The 20,785-nt window shown below is 43.4% G+C and overlaps 1 protein-coding gene across 1 annotated transcript in view; it reads left to right on the plus strand.

Moving 5' to 3' along the window:
* Positions 1–20,785, plus strand: part of TMA16 (translation machinery associated 16 homolog) — a 158,278-nt gene that overhangs the window by 101,744 nt on the left and 35,749 nt on the right. Inside the window, exon 3 of the mRNA XM_073606073.1 lies at positions 3,240–3,277. Coding sequence (XP_073462174.1) covers positions 3,240–3,277 — 38 coding nt within the window. The remainder of the gene's footprint in view (positions 1–3,239; positions 3,278–20,785) is intronic.

Genomic DNA, 20,785 nt, shown 5'->3' on the forward strand with positions numbered 1-20,785 from the left:
TTGTATGTTCAAATCATAAAAGCTAAGGTTGGGCCAGTCCTTCTAGCCTCTCAGACCTCAATATTGGTCATGTAATGTGAGGAGCAGCCTCACTAACAAGTAGGGAGGTTTGGGAGTAGGAGGGGCAGATACTAGCCTGACTTTTATAGCTTTTTTTTTTCAAAACCATTTTATTCAGTTGTTTTCAGTAGGGATGCACCGATACCATTTTTTTTTAATGAGTACTGATACTTTTTTTTTTAGTACTCGCCGATACCAATTACCAATATCTACCGCAACTGTTTTGTTTTCACTTCAGCTGTCAGCAATGGTACAAAGCATTGAAAAGTTATTTTCAAATTAAATTAATATATATATTTTTTTTAATTTTGAGCTTTTTCAATGTGAAATGTGTAAATATATGATAATATATATGTGTAAAAATATTCACTAACAAAACAAAAAAAAAAGTTTTAATTATTTATCGTTTATAAAATAGACGTGAACAAAAAAAAGCAGGAAAATAATTAAATGGAGGAGAATAGGGAGTTAATTAAGGCTGATTAGAGTAAATAAGGTGTTTATAAGGGGTTAAACAGAGGAACATTTGTTCATCCCTTTGATCTGCAGATGAAGAAACAGATTCAAAAAGATACAATGTTTCTTTTTATTTTAGTGTTTCAGCAGCTAAGCAATGTTGTTAATAAACATTGCCAGCTGCTTTTTTTTTTTTTTTTTTTTTTGACAGCTCCAATTACCGGACTTCTTTAACACTTCAGCTGCCTACAGGGAGACCCACTGACCGCTCAAAGAACCAAGCCTAAAAGTATCGGATTCAGGTATCGGTGCATTTGCACGAGTACCGATACTCGGTATCGGCACCGATACTAGTATCGGTGCAACCCTAGTTTTCAGACGACTGTTAAATACGGAGACTTGAAGGTCCATAAACAAACTTTTAAAGGTGAAGCTCATTATAATGGTACATATAATATGACCTAGATTAAATTTTCTGCTAATGACATGTGTGACTAAAAAAATAGTTTGTAAAAGTATAATATTTGGGTAATAACTGAGGCAAAAAGGCTATAAAGGTATTGTAGGAGAGTGAGAGGGTAGAGTGGTAGAGTCTCATTCCCAGCTGGGTTGTACCTGTAGTGGTGGTCGAGGGCTTGGTATCTAAATTACGGTAGATTTCAGATTGTCACATTTATAGCTCTTAATGTGCTTGGGTCTAGTGATAACCTTAATGTACAATTTCCCTAAAGTTAACTTCTTATGCAGTTTTGTCATGACACGTTTATTTAGAATTGTTCTGGTTTATGACTGGTAAGCTAAATCTTTACCTGGTAGAATGCTGTAATTTCCTATATTTATGCTTCATATGAGCTGTGGGATAACTGTGGTTCTTATCTATCTTGGCACCTCTCAGAATTTTATAAAGTGATTATTAGTTAAAGTACAACTATGGCCTCCCATTCAACAAATCTGTATGCTGCAACATTTAAAATTCATCTGCCCTTAAAGTTTTCTCCTTTTTTTCCTGTAATTACTCTGCAAGTGAAGTCCACCTAATGCAGCTTCCTGTGCTAGTGTGGCAATGATGCTGCACTGCTCCTGAATTAAAAGCAGTTACCACTCTCATGTGCACTCATGTGCACTTTAATGGGATGGGAAAATGTTGCGGAATCATGGCTCAGCATTACTACCACTAACTTACAAGCTTGTAGCTTAACAGTCAGCACCTTGCCACACTTAGACATGCCCACTGCTTTCTGGATTGATTGTATTCCCCCTCTCCTTAATCCATCCCACAGTAAGTTGCAGTGTCTGGGAGGAGGAGCATGTGAGACAAATGAAGGAGGATTTTACTGACTGCATTTTTCTGTACCACACATCACACCAGCATTGTGCTTTGAACAAGGGCACATAGAAAACAATTGTGATCTTTGTTTATCCAGTGCAGAGAGACACAGGTCACTGCAGTATGTGTGAATAAACCCTTAGTCAGGGAAGGTTAAGGTTTTTAAGGCTTCTATGTCGCATAATAACTGGATTTGGTACTTGGTTAGACTGTCATAGAAGAGCTTTTAATTGCACTTTAAATTTGTTCACATCCTTTAATTGCTACTATGTACCCCACTTCAAAGAAACTTGTGAGAGAAACATGGACGCTTGACAGGCATAATAGGTCATATCTCTACCTTGGTTACATGCAGCCTGATCTGCAGTAAATACTTTAAAAAATAGTTCCTGCGAACTTCTGTAAGGAAGTGTAGCCGTTATCAACTAGAAAACGCCTGAGACCTCATTCTATTGACATTTCTAATTCATGTTGGGCTGCAAAGAAGTGAGCAGGCTGACAAATCATTCCCAATTGCTGACGTTAAATACAAAAAAATCCATCTAAGCCCTCATTCACACCGGGCCGATTTGACATGTCAAATCGGAGCCTATTGCCAGCATGGATTTTGCGGCGCTGCACCGATTCCCAACAGTAGTTCCTGCACTACTTTTGGCGACTTCGGGGGTGATTTCAATAGACATCTGTGCGTGAACCCCAATAGATGTCTCTCAAATGGCCCCTGAAGTTGGACTGAAATGCCGGTTTGAAATCGTGCAAGTTCAGCTGAACTTGCAAGATTTTAAACCCACGTTCAGTGTGCCTGAAGCTAGGCTTTATGCCCTCTTTACTCACCTAAATCTACCATCACGTGACACCCTAGTCCTGAGTTTTCTTCAGTTTATATGCAGTTGGGTCCTCCTTCGGGTATCTATGCCACTCCCTGCGTGACATGGACACTTACTATTGGCTGTCAGGATCCAGAAGAGGAGTTTCATTGGTGATGACCGCAAAAAAGGGCCCTTCAGGAATCACCCTATGCAGACACATCAACACTAATACCCCTGCATCTGGAATTGGTGCTCTCCCCTCGATCACTGCGCTGTGGAGGGGATGGGAGGGGTTGGCTCAGGCTCTCTCGCTGAGAGGCTGAGCCAGGTGCCGGTCCAGGCTGGACTGACTGAATGGTGTTAGCCGATAGTCAACTGGAAACGGGTCACAGGAGTGCAGAACGAACTCTACTCCTGTGATCTATAGGAGTATGGCCTTAAAAGCTTTGGCCATACTTCACCTTTAAACTGTAATGTTGTCATGCATTATTTATTTGTAATCATAATGTGTTGCTTCTACTACACAAAACAATTTCATATTTTTCAAAAATTGTATTTACATATCCCAAATTTTTTCTCTTATAAAGGTTAAAAAATGAAAAAGCCTTGCGACTAAGTATAATTGGTGAGTATAACCTTGTCTCTCAAACTGGTATGTTGATGTACTATTAGAGTTTCCAGATTAAAGTGATTGTAAAGTTTTTTTGTTTTTTTTTTAAATAACAAACATGTTATACCTCCCTGCTCTGTGCAAGGGTTTTGCACAGAGCAACTCCGATCCTCCTCTTCTGAGTTGTTCCGGTGGCGTTCTCAGCCCCTCCGCTTCATCGGGTGCCCCCACGGAGAGATGCTTTCCATGGGGGCACCCGTGTGGGCGCACTCTCGAGTACCCACTGCTGCGCCCATTAAAACAGACAGCAGGACTCGTGCTCATTGCTGGACTGAACGGGTTCAGGTAAGAGAAAGGGGGATCTCTGTGGGGGGGCAGCTGCAGCACAGAAGGTTTTTCACCCTAATGCATTAAGGTGAAAAAACCTTGAGACTTTTACAACCCCTTTGAAATCCTATACTGTTTATAGAATAATACATATTCTTACATAATTGTAAGAATTTACAGAAGCCATATGAATTAATTAGACCCCAGGCTAAGGTCTGTGGGTTCCAAGGTAAATAGTAATAGCCTTAATGACCTTAGCAGGTAGGATGTTACTCCTTTAAGAAGCCAAAATTCACACAGGTTAAAAGACCCAGACAAAATTTAACAGCCACTGTCTGACAGATAATGATGGTCACAGCCATTACTATATAGGCATATGAACTTGCAGGCAAGCCTAGCTTTGGACAGCAATACCCAAAGCTCATTTGAAAAGCTTTCTGATCAATGGTTTTGTAAAAACTCGTTGGGTTTTTGGGAGGAGCAAAATTGTGACAGTTATTACGACTAAGTAAACCATTTGACAAGTGTGGGACTGTGTATAGAAAATATTCTGATGTTAGAATGGGCTGGTCGGGAAGGGGTTAAAGAAGAACTACAGCTTTTCCTCCCCAAAACAACAGATGCATTGTGCATAACAAATTAATCACAACCCTACTGTCAGTTTGTGTGTAACTTACCTCCTTTAGCTATATACAGCAGGTTTCTGTGTCTGTGATGTCACTCCTCCTCCTGGCTGAATTTAAAAATGCTCCAACTTCCTGTTTTTTTTCCTTTTCCAGTCCTGATATTACATGTCTTATGACCCTTTGAACATTTGTAGTTTCAGGGCAGGCTGTCGCTTGTACCAGTTCTGGGAGTTGATGTGGGTGGGTCCTAGGGTTACTGCGGGAGTTTCTGGGGCTTCATATGGGTGACAAAAGGTGTAAATGTGGTGTGACAGTACAGGATTGAATGCTAATTAGGATGTATTCAATCCCACCCACCATCGGAGCTGTGAAATCAGTTACATCATTTGCAGGGTCTGAAAGACTACAGAGGGGAGTGTCATAGGCTCTGGACACTGCAGGAAGTGGCTGTGGAAGCGACAGAGTCTATCAGCAGGATATACAGAGTGTCATATGACACAATGCCACAACTAAACTGAGAATATCAGGGGGTCTGCAGACAACAGAGCAACATGCTGGGATTGATCATTCCATTCAGTTCTAGTGAAAAGAAAGTTGGCGTTCAGCTTTAAGTAGCATTTGCTACTTCTCCCAGTCACCAGCATCCCTTTGATAAATGCTGCCATATTTTGACTATTGCTGGTGTGACAAAATCTCAGCTTTAGGAGCAGATTCAAAAGACAAGTTATGGTGTTAATCTCTTGTACTTCCTCCTTGATTTCTTAGTTGCTACTTACACTTTAGGCCGGGTTCACAACAGTCCGGTGCAAATTCCAGCTACATTTTCTCTGCAAAGAGAAAAAGCAGCTGTTCAGCGGTGCCTCTCCGGGAGGGGGGGGGGGTGTAGTGAGGAGAAGAAGAGAATGCCTGTTCACAACGGAATGCATCGGAATTCATCTGTGCATCAGATGCATTCCCATAGAAGATAATGTGCTTGTAATTTGCACCTCAATGCCCAGAAAACGCACACTTTTTTGGACAATGCACAGTGCGAATGCAACGCACATATGTGAACCAGATGCATTCAAATGAAGGTATTTTAAAATGTCCTGCGAATTGGATGTGGTGTAAGCCACATCTAATTCGCATAAGTGTGAACGGGGCCTTAATGTGAAGGCAAACTGCTGAATACACAGATAAATTACACATGGGGGGGGGGGGGGGTGTTATATATTCCTGTTAATTCAGTCCTCAGATTTACACAGCTCTGCTACGCAACACAAGCCCTGTCTGGTAGGACAGAAGACCTGATTTTTCTCTGCTGTAGCTAAGGTCTAAAGAGATAAGATGAATGTAAAGCTTTATTTTAGGTCCGAATGGCGGCTGGAGAATCTAAAAATGCTAGTAGTATTTATGCCGGTTACTACTGTCGGCTAAGGATGAGCTCTGGTGTGTTTGCACAGCCCACATGCAGAGCCCACCAGGATGTTGGCACTGCACAGCGCTAATCGCAGGCAGTGAGACATTGTCCCAATGTGCGGCTGCAGAGATCGGGAAATGTCTCACTGCCTGTGATTAGCACAGCGCAGTGCTGACTTCCTGGCAGGCTCTACGAACACGCTGGAGCTCATCCTTACTGTCGGTCTTGAGCTTTGGGTGCTGACACTGAACATTCCAGATAGTGTAAATGTGAAGGGTTGTCTTTCTCCCCCCACTTGTTTTGTTTATTCACAAAATGTCTTGTAATCTTTTCACTCTGTGAATGAACAAAGGGAAAGGAGGAGGAGTTGGGGTAAACAACGGGATATCTTCTCATCCATTCACAGAACACCTTGTATTCTGTTAAAAGAATACAAAGCTGTTTGTGATTGAACAAGGGGAGAGTGAGCAACACTGTACACTAGCTGGAACTGTTAGTGCCAGAACAAGTGCACTGTGTAAAGTATTCGGCATGAACAATACTAGTATTTTTACCTCCCTTGACCAAGTAAAAGCAAAGGACTTTATTTCCTGGCGTCCCTCTTAAACTCTTGCTTGGTTACTGCAAAGTCAGAGGCCAAGTATATTGCTTGGCAATCTGACATCAGCTGTATGTAGCGCCTCTCAATGAAGATTGCAAATTTGTAATAGTTGTATGAGATTCAAGGCTAGTTACAACTGTTGCCATGATTCTATTACTTTAAATGTTACTTATGTGCACACTTTAAAATGTCGACAAAACCAATGACTAACAATGTTGGGGGAGAATTGTAGTTACTTTTTATACAAATGAAATCCTTATTGTATTAAAATGCAGTTGTTCTTCAATTTCTATATAAACATTTGAAAAAAACAGGTGTAATTTGTATGCTGTTGAGATGTATAAGGAATAGTGTAAGAAAAGTGTATATCGTAAAATGACTTTCTTCTTGCAGAGATAATATGAGAGTTTATTATATGAGTGTAGTTAACAAAGTCTAATGACAGAGCAGAACAAAACTGAAAAAGGCTCTTTAGACACGTCATTTGTGTGACCTTAAACCTTCAGTAGACAAGCTACTTTAATGATGGAACATAGTTAAGAATTGCGGTTAAAAAAATTTGATCCAGAACATAAATCCTACCAGGAATACTGGGACAGCAATTATTGCTTTCTTGGGAAGCTAACCATAAAATCCTGTTATTGTCAGCAGCATACTAAATAGTGTTCTTGAACATTTTCCTTCAGGCAGAGCTTATTATATTTTATCTTTAATGCTGCCTTTACAATGTGTCTTATCCTTTACTTAAAAAAGAAATCTGATCGTATTAAATAGTTGGCATACATTTTTATTAAGTAAAACAAAGTGATACATTCACAGTGTTTCTGTTCTAACCCCCATCTGTGCTTGCGTGTAAAGCTATGAACGTTGCTTTTAGGAGACCAAGTGGAATTCCTGGTGCTTAGCTGTGGGCAGAAACTCCATTGAAAGCAATGGAAGGCTAGCAAGACTCAAAGCTCTTTTGACATGGTGGGACTTTGTGTCCACTTTGTGATTATTATTATTATACGCGATTTATATAGCGCCAACAGTTTACGCGGTCCCCCAGCTCACACCCACAGTAGGTAACAGGAGGATAGGGATAGTAAGGGAATAAACCAAGGTCAGAGCCACAAGCAGACCGGGATAACAGAGTTCACGCCAAGGTTCAGGATCACAGGCAAACAGGGATAGTCGGGGACACGCCAAAGGTCAGGGTCACGAGCAGACAGGAACACGCCAAGGTCGGTAACAGAAACAAACGTAGAGCACACAGCAGGCAGGAACAGGAAGCCAAAACACACAAAGGTTGATCAGCAGGGCTGGCCTGCAGTGCAGAGGTTAATATAGAGTTCTCTGATAGAAACTGGGGTGGAGCCATGCTAGAGGAGAGTTTATAAAAGCAGTCAGGTGAGAGTCAGCTGGTCTTTAGAGATGAACACATGGAGACAAGTAAGCTGACAGACAAAACTCTATTGCATAACCATGACAATAATAAGGCTTACCTGTAGATAAAATGAATATCTCCTAAATGTGCAGCGTTTAGGAGATAGTCACCCTGGATGCAGCCGGTTACATCACCGGCGCCTGGGCTCTGAAGGTCCAGCATACCTTGCCGGACCTTCAGAGCTTCGTCCCAGAACCAAGGGCTCCCATGCGTATGCACGGGAGTGACGTCATTGCGACTCTGGCCTAGTAAATAGCCTGAGCGTGCAAACTTCGAAGAAAGACCAGGGGAAGATGTCAGCCCTCTCAGCGGTGACAATGTGCCACTGGAAGGCTTTGTTCCAAGTTAAGTATTGCATAATGTGCTAGTATGTCATTGCCTTACAGGTGTTTTTTTATTTACCAGCCGCAGTTTACTACTTGAGTCTTGCTAGTACAAATAGGGATGCGCCATGTACAGGCCAAATTAATACATCTTGAGCAGTGGAAGGCTCCTACTGCTAATCGTGGCCGCCCACATATAATTGCAGCAATTGCCCAGGAATGATTGCCCTGAACACAGACTGTCTTCGTCCAGTGCCTCGCAGGTAATCACTTCATGAACAGTTACAAGCGAGCTGCCACGATTAGCTGTCGGACTCCTATTGCTTTCAATGGGGCTTCCGCCCTGCAGTTTATTGCCTCTGGCTGGTTATCCAGCAAGTATCGCTAATGGCTCCATTCTCAGGTGTTTATGGTACCTTAAAGCCATAGTTCACCTTTACCAAAAAAACGCATATGCAAATAAAGGGCACCTTTACATAAAAACAAACTGTGCAACTTTGACCAAAATGTAATAATGCACTTTCTCTAGATGTGGGCCATTTACGCACCTCATGAAGCCTGACTGTAAAACTCCAAAGGTTGGTCACCTTTACCATAACAGGAGCGAGCTCTTTCAAACCTGTGCTTTCTCTCTCCTTAAGCAGTAGCCCTGAGCTCAGCATTTAAGAGCTTGTTCCTATGATGGTGAAAGTGTACAGCAACAGCTAAGCATCTCTTAATGCCCTGGGAGTTTTCCCAGTCAGGCTTCATGATGTACATAAATAGCCTACACCTATAGCAAGGGCTTTCAGCTTTGGTCAGTGCTACACAGTTTGTATTTATGTACAGACATCCCTATAGACAGTTTTTGGCCCTTTAAAGAGCAAGTTCAGAAAGTAAATCTGTCAGTGAACTGTTAATACTATCTAGGAAACATCACAGCTGTGTTAGTCAGATTCAACTATCTAATAACCTGAGTGTTATTGGTGAGACTATCTTTAGCGAGCTTGATGCAGCGCTTCTCCGCATAATTGCACTCTCCTCTCAGGTCCTCTAGCCTTTCATTGTGTGGAGGTCACCTAATCATGCTGATTCAAGCAACACTTGAACCAGTAAACACATCCTTTCACAGGCTTAGATTAAAGGACCATTCAGGGAAAAAAAGGATATTGGTTAACCTAGGAAGGTAGATGGCAGGACAGCTAGCTGATCAAGAGCATAAACAGCATGCAAATAAAAGATCTTTAGTGGATTTGAAAAGGAAAAAAAAATGTTTTTTTCAACTTTTCCATTTTTCTTCCAAGCCTTCCTATCTCTAGTCATGAAGGGGTAAAAACTTCTGGAGGTCAAGTGGTTACACAAGTCATCATTCAAAACATGAACCCCTTAAAGTGATATTAAAGTCTTGTTTTTATTTTTGTTTAACCACTTGCCTACAGGGCCAACCCTTCCTGCCCAGGCCAATTTTGAGCTTTAAGCGCTGTCGCACTTTGAATGACAATTGCGCGGTCATGCAACACTGTACCCAAATTAGTTTTTTTATAATTTTCTTCACAAAATAGAGCTTTCTTTTGGTGGTATTTAATCACTGCTGTTTTTTATTAGTTTTTACAAAAAAAAAAAGACCAAAAATTTTTTCATTTTTCTCCTTCACTGATGGGCTCTGATGAGGCTGCACTGATGAGGTAGCACTTATGGGCACTGATGAGGAGGCACTAATATGCCGCACTAATGGGTCGCACTGATATGCAGCACTGATGGGCACTGATAGGTGGCATGGATAGGCAGCACTGATGGGCAGGCACTGATAGACACTGATGGGCACTGTTTGGTGGCACTGATTGGCGGCACTGGGGAGCTTTACTGTGATCAGAGCACTGATGATCAGTGCCTTTATTACGTGTCCGGGTGTTCCCTGCGAGGAGATACTACTGATCGGCTCTCCAGAGTGTGGGGCGAGGAGAGCCGATCATAGGTACTTCCGTGTTTACATGTTATCGGCTGTGATTGGACACAGCCGATCACATGGTTAAAGAGCCGCGTGATCAGCTCTTTACAGAGATCAGGTCACTGCATGTCCTAGCAACACTGTGCAGCTGCGATCGCTGCGCACGCCCGAGAGTGGCCGTTCTGGGGCGATGTCCTATGACGTCATCCCAGAACAAGAGCCACGCCATCCTTTCGTCATTTGATGGTGGACGGGCGGCAAGCAGTTAAAAATATTAAATATGTTATATTTGCTGGCTTTGTGCAGTTGTTTTGCACAGAGCAGCCTGGATCCTACTCCTCCTTGGGTCCCTCGCCGGGACTCCTGGCCCTCCCTCCTGCCGAGTGCCCCTACATCAAGCAGCTTGCTATGGAGGCACCTGAGCCGAGCCGCTGCTCTATGTGTCCATTCAGACACACAGCTGTGACTCGGCCCCACCCCCTCTCTCCTCATTGGCTCACTGACTTTGACAGCAGCAAGAGCCAATGATGCCCACTGCTGTGTCTCAGTCCATCAGAAGGGAGAGCCCTGGACAGCCGATTCAGCATCGCTGGATCAAGATGGGGCTCAGGTAAGTACTAGGGGAACTGCTGCACATTGATGTTTTTTATATTAATGCATAGCATTAAGATAAAAAGAAACCTTCTGTCTTTAGATCCACTTTAAATGATACGTTTCTAATTTTCTCTGTTAAGGCAAATCCATTACGGCTTTATGGGATTTTAAGCATTAGGCATCTGGTCTTCTATTTACACATTTAAGTTGATGTTCAGACCTCCTTTGATGCCATTTCTTGGCGTAAGTTGCTTTAAGCTGTTCTCTAAGCTCAGGGGAGCCTTTCCTTACTCTTTTGTCACATGATCGTGTTAGTATTTTATGCTGTGTTTCCCACCCCTCGGTTGGACTGATTTTAGACATCCCATGGTTAAAGTAGAACTAACATCCCAATACTTACCCCTGCTTTAATGATCAAAGGTCCTTCGCTGGCATTTTCTCCCCGGCTTCTTCCAAATTCTGGTAGAGCTGCACAATTAATCGTTAAAAAAAAATCTCTTTTCAACCCCCCCTCACGTTCTTAATCCGGCATTTCCACGATTCATGTAACAAGTGCAGAGCAGTTCTCTGCTCAGAACTGTCAAAAAAAAAAAAAAGGCAGCCGGCAAAGTTTATCACAACATTGCTTAGCACTGAGATAAAAAGAAACATTGTATCATTTGTTTCTTTCAAAGGGATGAACAGTGGTCTGTAAATAAGGTCAGTTTAACCACCTAAAGACTAAGGCCCCTTTCACACGGGGCCGATCCACTCAGCGGAGTCTGCCAGCGTAGCGGGAGATCGCTGAGCCGGCGGATGACAGGTCCGTCTCTGCTCACTGAGTGTGGAGGGACCTGTCAGAGCCCCGCTGATCTCTACGGGGAGATAGGACGAAAACAGATAGCATGTCTGTTTTCATCAGATCTCGTCCGATCAGATCCGCCAAGACGGATGGCAGATGTATCGCCATAAGTCTGTCTTGATCGGATGGCAGACGGGTATCAGCAGACACATCTCCGCTGACATCCACCTGCCCCAAGAGTAAAATCCGTATTTTTTGCTAGAAAATTACTTAAAACCCCCAAACATTATATATATTTTTTTAGCAGAGACACTAGAAAATAAAATGGCAGTCGTTGCAATATTATGTGTCGCACTGTATTTGCACAGCGGTCTTTCAAAAGCAATTTTTGGAGAAAAAATACACTTCAATGTATTAAAAAAAAAAAATGAAATGGTAAAATTAGCCCAGTTTCTTTGTACAATGTGAAAGATGATGTTACGTTAAGAATCGTGAGAGAATCGCGATCTTTATTCTAAGCAAAAAAATCGTGATTCTCATTTTATCCAGAATCCCGCAGCTCTAAATTCTTCTGGTCTTTAGCCGTCATGGGCCGGCACGGGGGGACACCATTCCTGCACATGTTCTCCTGGAGTACAGTCTCCCAGTCACGCAGGCACTGTGCTGGAATGTAAACCAAGCTGTGCATGCGCATCTCTGTATACATTCTGCAAACAGGCAAATACGTTTATTTTATTGCAGGAAAGACATGTCTCTTCTGCAATAAAGTTCCTGTCTGTTCACAGTGTTTTTTTGTTTATTTTGTTTTTTATAATGAAAATTTTAGTTCTGCTGTTAACCACTTGACCTCCGGAAGTTTTGCTACATGTTTTTGGTAAAAGAAATCCCAATAAGCTTATCTTGGTGGGTTTTACGCAAACATTATAGTGTCTACAAACTATGGGATATATACTGAGATTTTTATTTATATTTTCTACCAGTAATGGCGACAATCAGTGACTTATAGCGGGACTGCAATATTGCAGCAGGCAATCGGACACTGACACTTTGTGGGAACCAGTGACACTAATACAGTGATCAGTGCTAAAAAGTATGCACTGTCACTGTACTAATGACACTTGCTGGGAAAGGGTTCAACATCTAGGGTGATCAAACCGCTGTGTGTGTGGCATCTAGTGCCCGAACCTGCAGATCGCCTTCAACTGTAAATAATAGCAGCCAAACCGGCCTGTCAGCAGCATCCACGCTCCCTCTGCAGGCGGAATTGCAGGATCACATGTAAATATACTTGATCCTGCATAGAGGTCGACCGATATGGGGTTTTCTCTGGCCGATGCCGATATTTAGAAATCGCGGTGGCCGATGGCCGATATGTGATGCCGATTTTTTGGGCCGATATATTTGGCCGATTTTTTTTTTTTTTTTCCCTTCATCTCATAAAATCTAACAGTTAGACCCCTTTCACACTGGGGCATTTTTCAGGTGCTTTTGGGCTAAAAAGAGCGCCTGTAAAGTGCCTGTAAAACGGCTCCCCTGCAGTCTCAGTGTGATATCCTGAGTGCTGTCACACTGAGGCGATGCGCTGGCAGGATGTAAAAAAAAGTCCTGCGAGCAGCATCTTTGGAGCGGTGTATACCGTTCCTCCACCACTCTTGCCCATTGAAATGAATGCGCACCACTGCCGAAGCGCCTGCAAAGAGTTTTGGCAGCGGCGCTTCAGGGGCGCATTTAACCCCTTCCTCGGCCGCTAGCTGGGTTATAAGCGCCCCGCTAGCAGCCGAATAGCACCTCTAAAATGACGGAAAAGCGCCGCTAAAGCTAGCAGCGTTTTACCATCAACTCCTGCCCGCTCCAGTGTGAAAGCAGCCTTAAGTAATAAGTGATACAGAAATTTTTTTACATTTAAACATTAAACAAAACAAACCTCCAATCAGTTCACTTGTATGTATAATTTAGAAAAAAAAAAAAAAAAAACTATCTTAAAGTGGAGTTCCACCCAAAAGTGGAACTTCCACTCATCAGATTCCTCCCCCCCTCCGGTGACACAGTTGGCACCTTTCAGGGGGGAGGGGGGTACAGATACCTGTATATTACAGGTATCTGTACCCACTTCCGGCATAGATAGCCGCAGAATCTGCGGTTATTTACGCCACTTCCTGCTCGCTCCCCACTGCCTGCTGGGAAACACACGGGTCCCAGAGGCAGCAGGGACCATCCGTATTGCGCTGCGCGACTCGCGCATGCGCAGTAGGGAACCGGGAAGTGAAGCCGCACGGCTTCACTTCCTGATTCCCTTACCGAAGATGGAGGCGGCAGCACCCGAGGACGGAGAGACGCTTCGGCCTCGGGTGCCGACATCGCGGGCGCTCTGGACAGGTAAGTGTCCATGTTTTAAAAGTCAGCAGCTGCAGCATTTGTAGCTGCTGACTTTTAAAAAAAATTTTTTCGTTGGCGCTCCGCTTTAAATATTAAATACACAAAAACAGGTAATCAAAACTTTTGGACGAAAAAAAATGGGCTAACTTTACTGCTTAGTTTTTTTTTTAAATTCATTATTGTATTTTTTTTTTTTTTTTTAAATTGCGTTTGAAAGACCGCTGCGCAAATACCGTGTGACATAAAATATTGCAACAACCACCATTTTATTCCCTAGGGTCTCTGCTAAAAAATATATATATGTTTGGGGGTTCTAAGGGATTTTCTAGCAGAAAATACAGGATTTTTACCTGTAAGCAACAAGTGTCAGAAAAGATTTAGTCTTTAAATGGTTAAACTGAGAGCTTCTACATGCGGAATTCAGTCTATTGATAAAAAGAACTTGAAAAGATACAAATGTATCTTCTTATCAGACTTGGCAGGCTGCCCAGAGGAGGAGAGAATCCTCTCCACAGGCAACTTGCATTGACTTCTATTACAGAAGTCATTTGCAAGTCACGGCTGAAGTTACAATCGGCCTTTTTTATCAGCACAATCGGCCGATGCCGATTAAGTAAAAAACGCCAAATATCGGCCGATATATCGGTCGACCTCTAATCCCGGTTAAGAAGAAAGATCTTGTGTCCTGTACTATATAACATAAAGGATTTTTGACTTGCCCTGTAAAATCTTTTTGTTGGAGTACAGGACACTGGTTTTGCATCTTAGCTAGAGGGGCCCAAAATCCAAGAAGAATCTTCAGGTTTTTAAGGGGGCATAAATTAAGTGTCTGATTTTTGACTACCTATCACTTTCAGAGGTCCTGAAGTATCAGGACCATAGAAACACCTGCAAAATTACCATATTTTGGAAATCATGGTGAGTCTTTTGAATATATAGTTATATGCCTCAAGTTTTTAAATATATATAATTATTTTTTTTTTTTTACACAAAGCTGTCAATGTATCAGATATCTTGCACATATAGAACGCATAGATATAGATAGATTTACACTCCAAAGTATCTGGATTGCCTAGCCATATAGAGGAGCCCAAAATCCAAAAAACAACTTTAGGTTTTCAAGAGGCACTAATTACACATCCGATTTCCTACCTACATATCGCATTTTTAGAAGCCCTGAAGTTTCAGGACAGTAGAAACATCCACAAAATTAAAGCATTTTGTAAAGCAGACCTCTCAAGGTAGAACAGTGTACATTAACACTGGCTGTGAACAGAGATGATGGAAATACTGACTGAAATGCTGTAGACAGCAGTATTTTCTTAAAAAAAAAAAAAAAAATTTTACAGTATCTCACAAAAATGAGTAAACCACTCACATTTTTGTAAATATTTTTTTATCATTTCATGTGACAACACTGAAGAAATGATATTTTGCTACAATGTAAAGTAGTGAGTGTACAGCTTGTATAACAGTGTAAATTTGCTGTCCCCTCAAAATAACTCAACACTAAGGATGAGCTCCGGCGTGTTCGCACATTCCACGTGCAGAGCCCGCCAGGAAGTCCGCACGGTGCTGCGCTAATCACAGGCATTGAGACATTTTGCCGATGTGTGACTGCAGAGATCGGGAAATGTCTCACTGCCTGTGATTAGCGATTAGTGATGACTTCCTGGCGGGCTCGGCACGTGGAGTGTGCGAACATGCCGGAGCTCATCCTTACTCAACACACATCCATTAATGTCTAAATCGCTGACAACAAAAGTGAGCAAACCCCTAAGTGAAAATGTCCAATTAGCCATTTTCCCTCCCCGGTGTCATGTGACTCGTTAGTGTTACAAGATCACAGGTGTGAATGGGGAGCAGGTGTGTTAAATTGGGTGTTGCTCTTACTCTCTCTTACTGCTTACTGAAAGTTCAACATGGCACCTCGTGTCAAAGAACTCTGGGGATCTAAAAAAAATAATTTTTGCTCTACATGGGCTCAGGCGTGTTAGCAACTCCACGTGCCCGCGAGGAAGCTGACACTCCACAGCGCTAATCACAGGTAGTGAGGCATTTCCCGATCTGTGCAGCCGCGGATCGGGAAATGTCTCACTGCCTGTGATGAGCGCTGCAGAGTGTCAGCTTTCTGGAGGGTACAGGCACGTGATGTTGCTAACATGCCTGAGCCCATCCTTACTTTAAATAAAGATGGCCTAGGCTATAAGAAGATTGGCAAGACCCTTAAACTAAGTTGCAGCATGGTGGCCAAGACCATACAGCAGTTTAACTAGACAGGTTAACCAAAGAAGTTGTGGTTAACCAAAGAAGTTGAGTGCATGTGCTCAGCGTCATATCCAGAGTTTGTCTTTGGGTAATTGATGTATGATTGCTGCAGAGGTTGAAGGTGTGGGAGGTCAGACGGTCAGTGCTCAGACCATACGCCGCACACTGCATCACATTGGTCTGCATGGCTGTCATCCTAGAAGGAAGCCTCGTCTAAAGACGATGCACAAGAAAGCCTGCAAACAGTTTGCTGAAGACCAGCAAACTAAGGACATGGATTACTGGAACCATGTCCTGTGGTCTGATGAGACCAGGATAAACTTATTTGGTTCAGATGGTATCAAGCGTGTGTGGCAGCAACCAGATGGGGCGTACAAAGACAAGTGTGTCTTGCCTACAGACAAACATGGTGGTGGGAGTGTCATGGTCTGGGGCTGCATGAGTGCTGCTGGCACTGGGGAGCTACAGTTCGTTGAGGGAACCATAAATGCCAACATGTACTGTGACATACTGAAGCAGAGCAGGAGCCCCTCCCTTCGGAGACTTGGCTGCAGGGCAGTATTCCAACATAACGACCCCAAACACACCTCCAAGACTATCACTGCCTTCTTAAAGAAGCTGAGCAGCAACCTGTGAAGCTCTGGTGAACTCCATGCCCAAGAGGGTTAAGGCAGTGCTGGAAAATAATGGTGGCTTCACAAAATTATTGACACTTTGGGCCCAATTTGGACATTTTCACTCAGGGCTATACTCACTTTTGTTATCAGCAGTTTAGACATTAATGGCTGTGTGTTGAGTTAATTTGGGGGACAGCAAATTTACACTATTATAGAAGCTTGCTATCAGGGCACCTGAGCCCTGCCCCCTCTCTCTTCTGATTGGCTAACTGACAGCCAGTGGCGCCGCTGCTGTGTCTCAGCCAATAAGGAGGGAGAATCTGGGAAGGCCCAGGCACTCAAGGATTGAGATGAGGCTCAGGTAAGTATTTTGGGGGCTGATGTACATTGAAGGTTTTTTTAACTTCGTGCATAGACTGCATTAAGATAAAATACCTTCTGCCTTTAGAATCACTTTAATACTGACATTCAGCAGCCACCTCTTACTTTCTTCCTACATTAGCTGTGTATGTGTGTGACAGGAAGGGGTGAGCTGCAGGTCACTGCAGCCGGTGTTATCACTTGTGATCGCTTACAGCGATCAAATGGTACAGGGCAAATATAATGTAGAGACTTGTTTTCAGGCCAACTGTCTAAGGCAAGTCATACAGTAGATGACTGTATTTTCTTCACTTCCCCCACGGGTGGAAGGAAGGAAGGAAAATCGTTTGTTCTCCCACATCAACATGCCCCATCAATGCCTCCCGCAGCGCTATTGTATTCTGCCGCCTTGGAGGTAGATGGTGTGGTAAGCTTTCATGGCCAGCAGAATGCAATGATTACTGCTAGCAACTAGTAATCACATGTACAAAAATCTGACAGGCTGGCCATACCCAAGTCTTACCTGCTGAACCGGCCGAATTTCGAACCATGTTGGCTCTAGCATGTTCAAGAACAGTAAGGACTTTTCGTATGTTGGATGATGCAGTGCGCCCTTGAGTGAACCCTGCCTGTGAAGGATGTATAAGAGTAGGCATAATCGTCACTAATCTACTGACGATTTTTGAAAAGATCTTGCTGTCTAAATTTAGGAGGGAGATATGCCTATAAGTGCTCGGTTCTGTGGAATCTTTGCCTTTTTTGGCAATCAATTTTGATATGGGCCTGGTTCCCAGTTGGTAGGTAATTACCCCCGCTTGAATTCCGTGGTAGACGTTAACTAGGGTTAGGAACCACTTTGTTTACAGGCAGTTTATAGAATCCAGGGGTATAACAGTCGGGATCTGGGGCCTTTCCATTGGCATGGGTGGAGATGGCTTTGGACACCACCTGGTCAGTGACCCGGGCACTTAGCTAGGATAGAAGTGAAGTATCTCTTTTTGGGAGAGAGACCCTATCCTGAAGTCAAGTCTGTGGGGTCCTGACCGTACAATTTGGCATAGAACTGCTCCAAAATTAGGCTTTTTTCTTTTGCGGACGAGGTGAGTTTGCCTTGGGCATCCTTAAGGGCCGAAATATGAGTGGGGGCATGAGTAATTTCCCTGACTTATATCCAAATATATGGTATTGCCGATCGAGATAAGATTGGTAGATGCGTTCCTGTGCATCAGCCCACAGGTCACATTGTTGTTTGGCTTCCTGCCAGAGCTGTTGGTTAGTGGGGGAACTGTGTTGCATCAACTGTGCTTGGGCAGAACGTAGGTGGTGCCTCCTCTCATTGTAGCCTTTGAAAACATTATTTTTATGTGGCTGCAAAGGTGATAATTCTGCCACGCAAAGCAGCTTTACCTGCTTCCCAGATTAGATTAGGGTCTTAGCTAGGGTTGTCCCGATTCCACTTTTTTAAGAGTACAAGTACCGATACTTTTTTTCAAGTACTCGCCGATACTTTTATTTTTAATGTCACGTGACAGTGTTTTGTTTTTTTTTTGTTTTTTTAGGGGGGGGGGGGGGATTGGAGGGTCGGTGTCTGTGGTTTTTTTATTTACATTTTTATTTTTTTTAAAAAAAAAATTATTATTTATTACAATACTATGTGCCTTTTTTTTTTTTTTTTTAATCAGCCCTGTTGGGGGTCTTTGGTGAGATATCAGGGGTCTTAACAGACCCCTGATATCTCCCCCTTGAGACAGAGAGAGAGACCGAGGATAGATTCCCCAGTCCCTTTCTCTGCAGCCTCAGCTGCACTGAAAATGAATGGAGAGAAGACAGCGGCTCCTCTCCATTCATAAACTGAGACATCGTAATCACAGGAGGTTACAATGTTTCAGTTATGTGAATGGACAGAGTCAGCTGACTCTGTCCATACAGAAAAGGAACGAGGAGGACACAGAGGGGGACAGCATAACGGAGGGAGCATGAAGGATGCGGTGACAGTCAACGGTGATCGCCTGTGGGGGAGTTACAAGCACCGATCACTGCTGTATAGATTTCACTAAAGCAGCTGAAAGCCGCAGGGGGAGAAGCTTGTAACTCCCCCACGCGCCGGTCACTGCTGACTGTCCAGGTATCGGGTGAAGCATCGGGAGCATTTGCCTGAGTACAAGTACTTGGGCAAATGCTCGGTATCGGTACCGATACTAGTATCAGTATCGGGACAACCCTAGTCTTAGCTATGTACTGAGTTTGGGGCTTCATAGTCTGTCCAGGTTTCTTATAGCACCCTTTGAAGGTCCTGATTATGTGCAAGGTAGAATGGAAAGCATCAGGTCTTCAGGGGATGTGGGGGGGGGGGGCAAAGTCTAGTATACGAACAGAGATCGGGCCATGGTCCTTGATCACAATCCCGTGTATTAAGGACTTGGGGGTATGTTTTAAAAGGGCAGCATTACAGTGGAAATAGTCTATTCTAGACAGGGTGGTGAGGTGGTGACAAAAAGGTGTATTCTCTGCCTTCAGGATGCGCTAAATGCCAGATATCAATTAGCTGGAGGACATCGAGGGTTGTGGAGGTTGGGGGAAAAGGGGGTTTACCCAAGAACTTGTCTTCAAGTATATCCCTGGCAACATTTAAATGTCTGCCTACCATAAGAGGGAGATATTGGTAATGCCGTGTACACACGAGCGGATTTTCGACGGACTGAACTCCGAAGGACTTTTTGACAGACTGAGTTCCGACGCAACTAACTTGCCTACACACGATGACACCAAAGTCCGACTGATTTGAGCGTGATGAGGTACGACCGGACTAGAATAAGGAAGTTCATAGCCAGTAGCCAATAGCTGCCCTTGCGTCGTTGTATGTCCGTTGGATTAGCATACAGATGAATGGATTTTGTTCTATTTCTAAAGTCCGTCTGATTTTTCAACAGCAAAGGTCCGATGAAGCCCACACACGATCGAATTGTCCGGCGGATTCGTTCCGTCGGACCTTTGCTGTCGAAAAGTCCGGTCGTGTGTACATGGCATAAGGGGACAAGTGGGAGGACACTTTCTGGAGAAAAGATTTGGTGGGAGAGTTGGGAGCATAGATGTTGGTTAAAGCGATATCCCTGGTTGAGATGCGTAGGTGTAAGGTCAGGAGACGACCTTCGTCATCATTGACCACTGGTACTACCTCGCAGGGAAAATTTTTGTAAATAAGCATCAGCACGCCTGCTTAATTCCTTCAAGGCAGTCACTTATGCACAACATCTCACCAGAGATATCACTGAGCAAAGGAATCCAAGTTCTTGCTGTTTCACTTTCCCTTACTGCTGTCTGGGAAGTTCTTTCTGCCTCTCTTTTGCAAGAGCCTCACAACACAATTGCCAGTCTGTCAGGGGGGAGTTCTAAATCAGCTGTCGGATCAAGACCTAGGAAACAAGGCTCTGCATTCTGGACCTCAACTACCCCCTCCTAATACCTCTGGAGACTAACCGGTGTAATAAAGATGTACTGTATATACTTGCCTTAGTTGCAGCCCACTCCAGTCACATGATCCAGCTCCCCTGTATCAGTTAGCAACACTTTAAATTCCACGGCCAATATTCATTAATACGGATGGTCTTGAGAAGGAACAAGCAGCCTTGCCATCTATTTCTTGGTGGATTTGTCAGACCATGGTTCAGGCTTACATCCTCTCGGTTTGGGAACCTCTGAAACCTATAACTGCTCATTCTACCAGGGCTCTCAGCGTGTCCTGGGCTTTTCATCACCATGCCTCTGTTTCTTGGTTGTCTGTTTATACCTTTACCTAGTTTTACAAGGTTTCTTCTGCAGATGCTAGTTTTAGTTTGCTGGCAGTGGTTTGAGCTCTAAAGGAGATGGTTCTTACATTGTTTAATTACCTCTGACTCCA

Source organism: Aquarana catesbeiana, linkage group LG01 (assembly GCF_042186555.1).
Source record: "Aquarana catesbeiana isolate 2022-GZ linkage group LG01, ASM4218655v1, whole genome shotgun sequence".
In the NCBI taxonomy this organism is placed as follows: domain Eukaryota; kingdom Metazoa; phylum Chordata; class Amphibia; order Anura; family Ranidae; genus Aquarana; species Aquarana catesbeiana.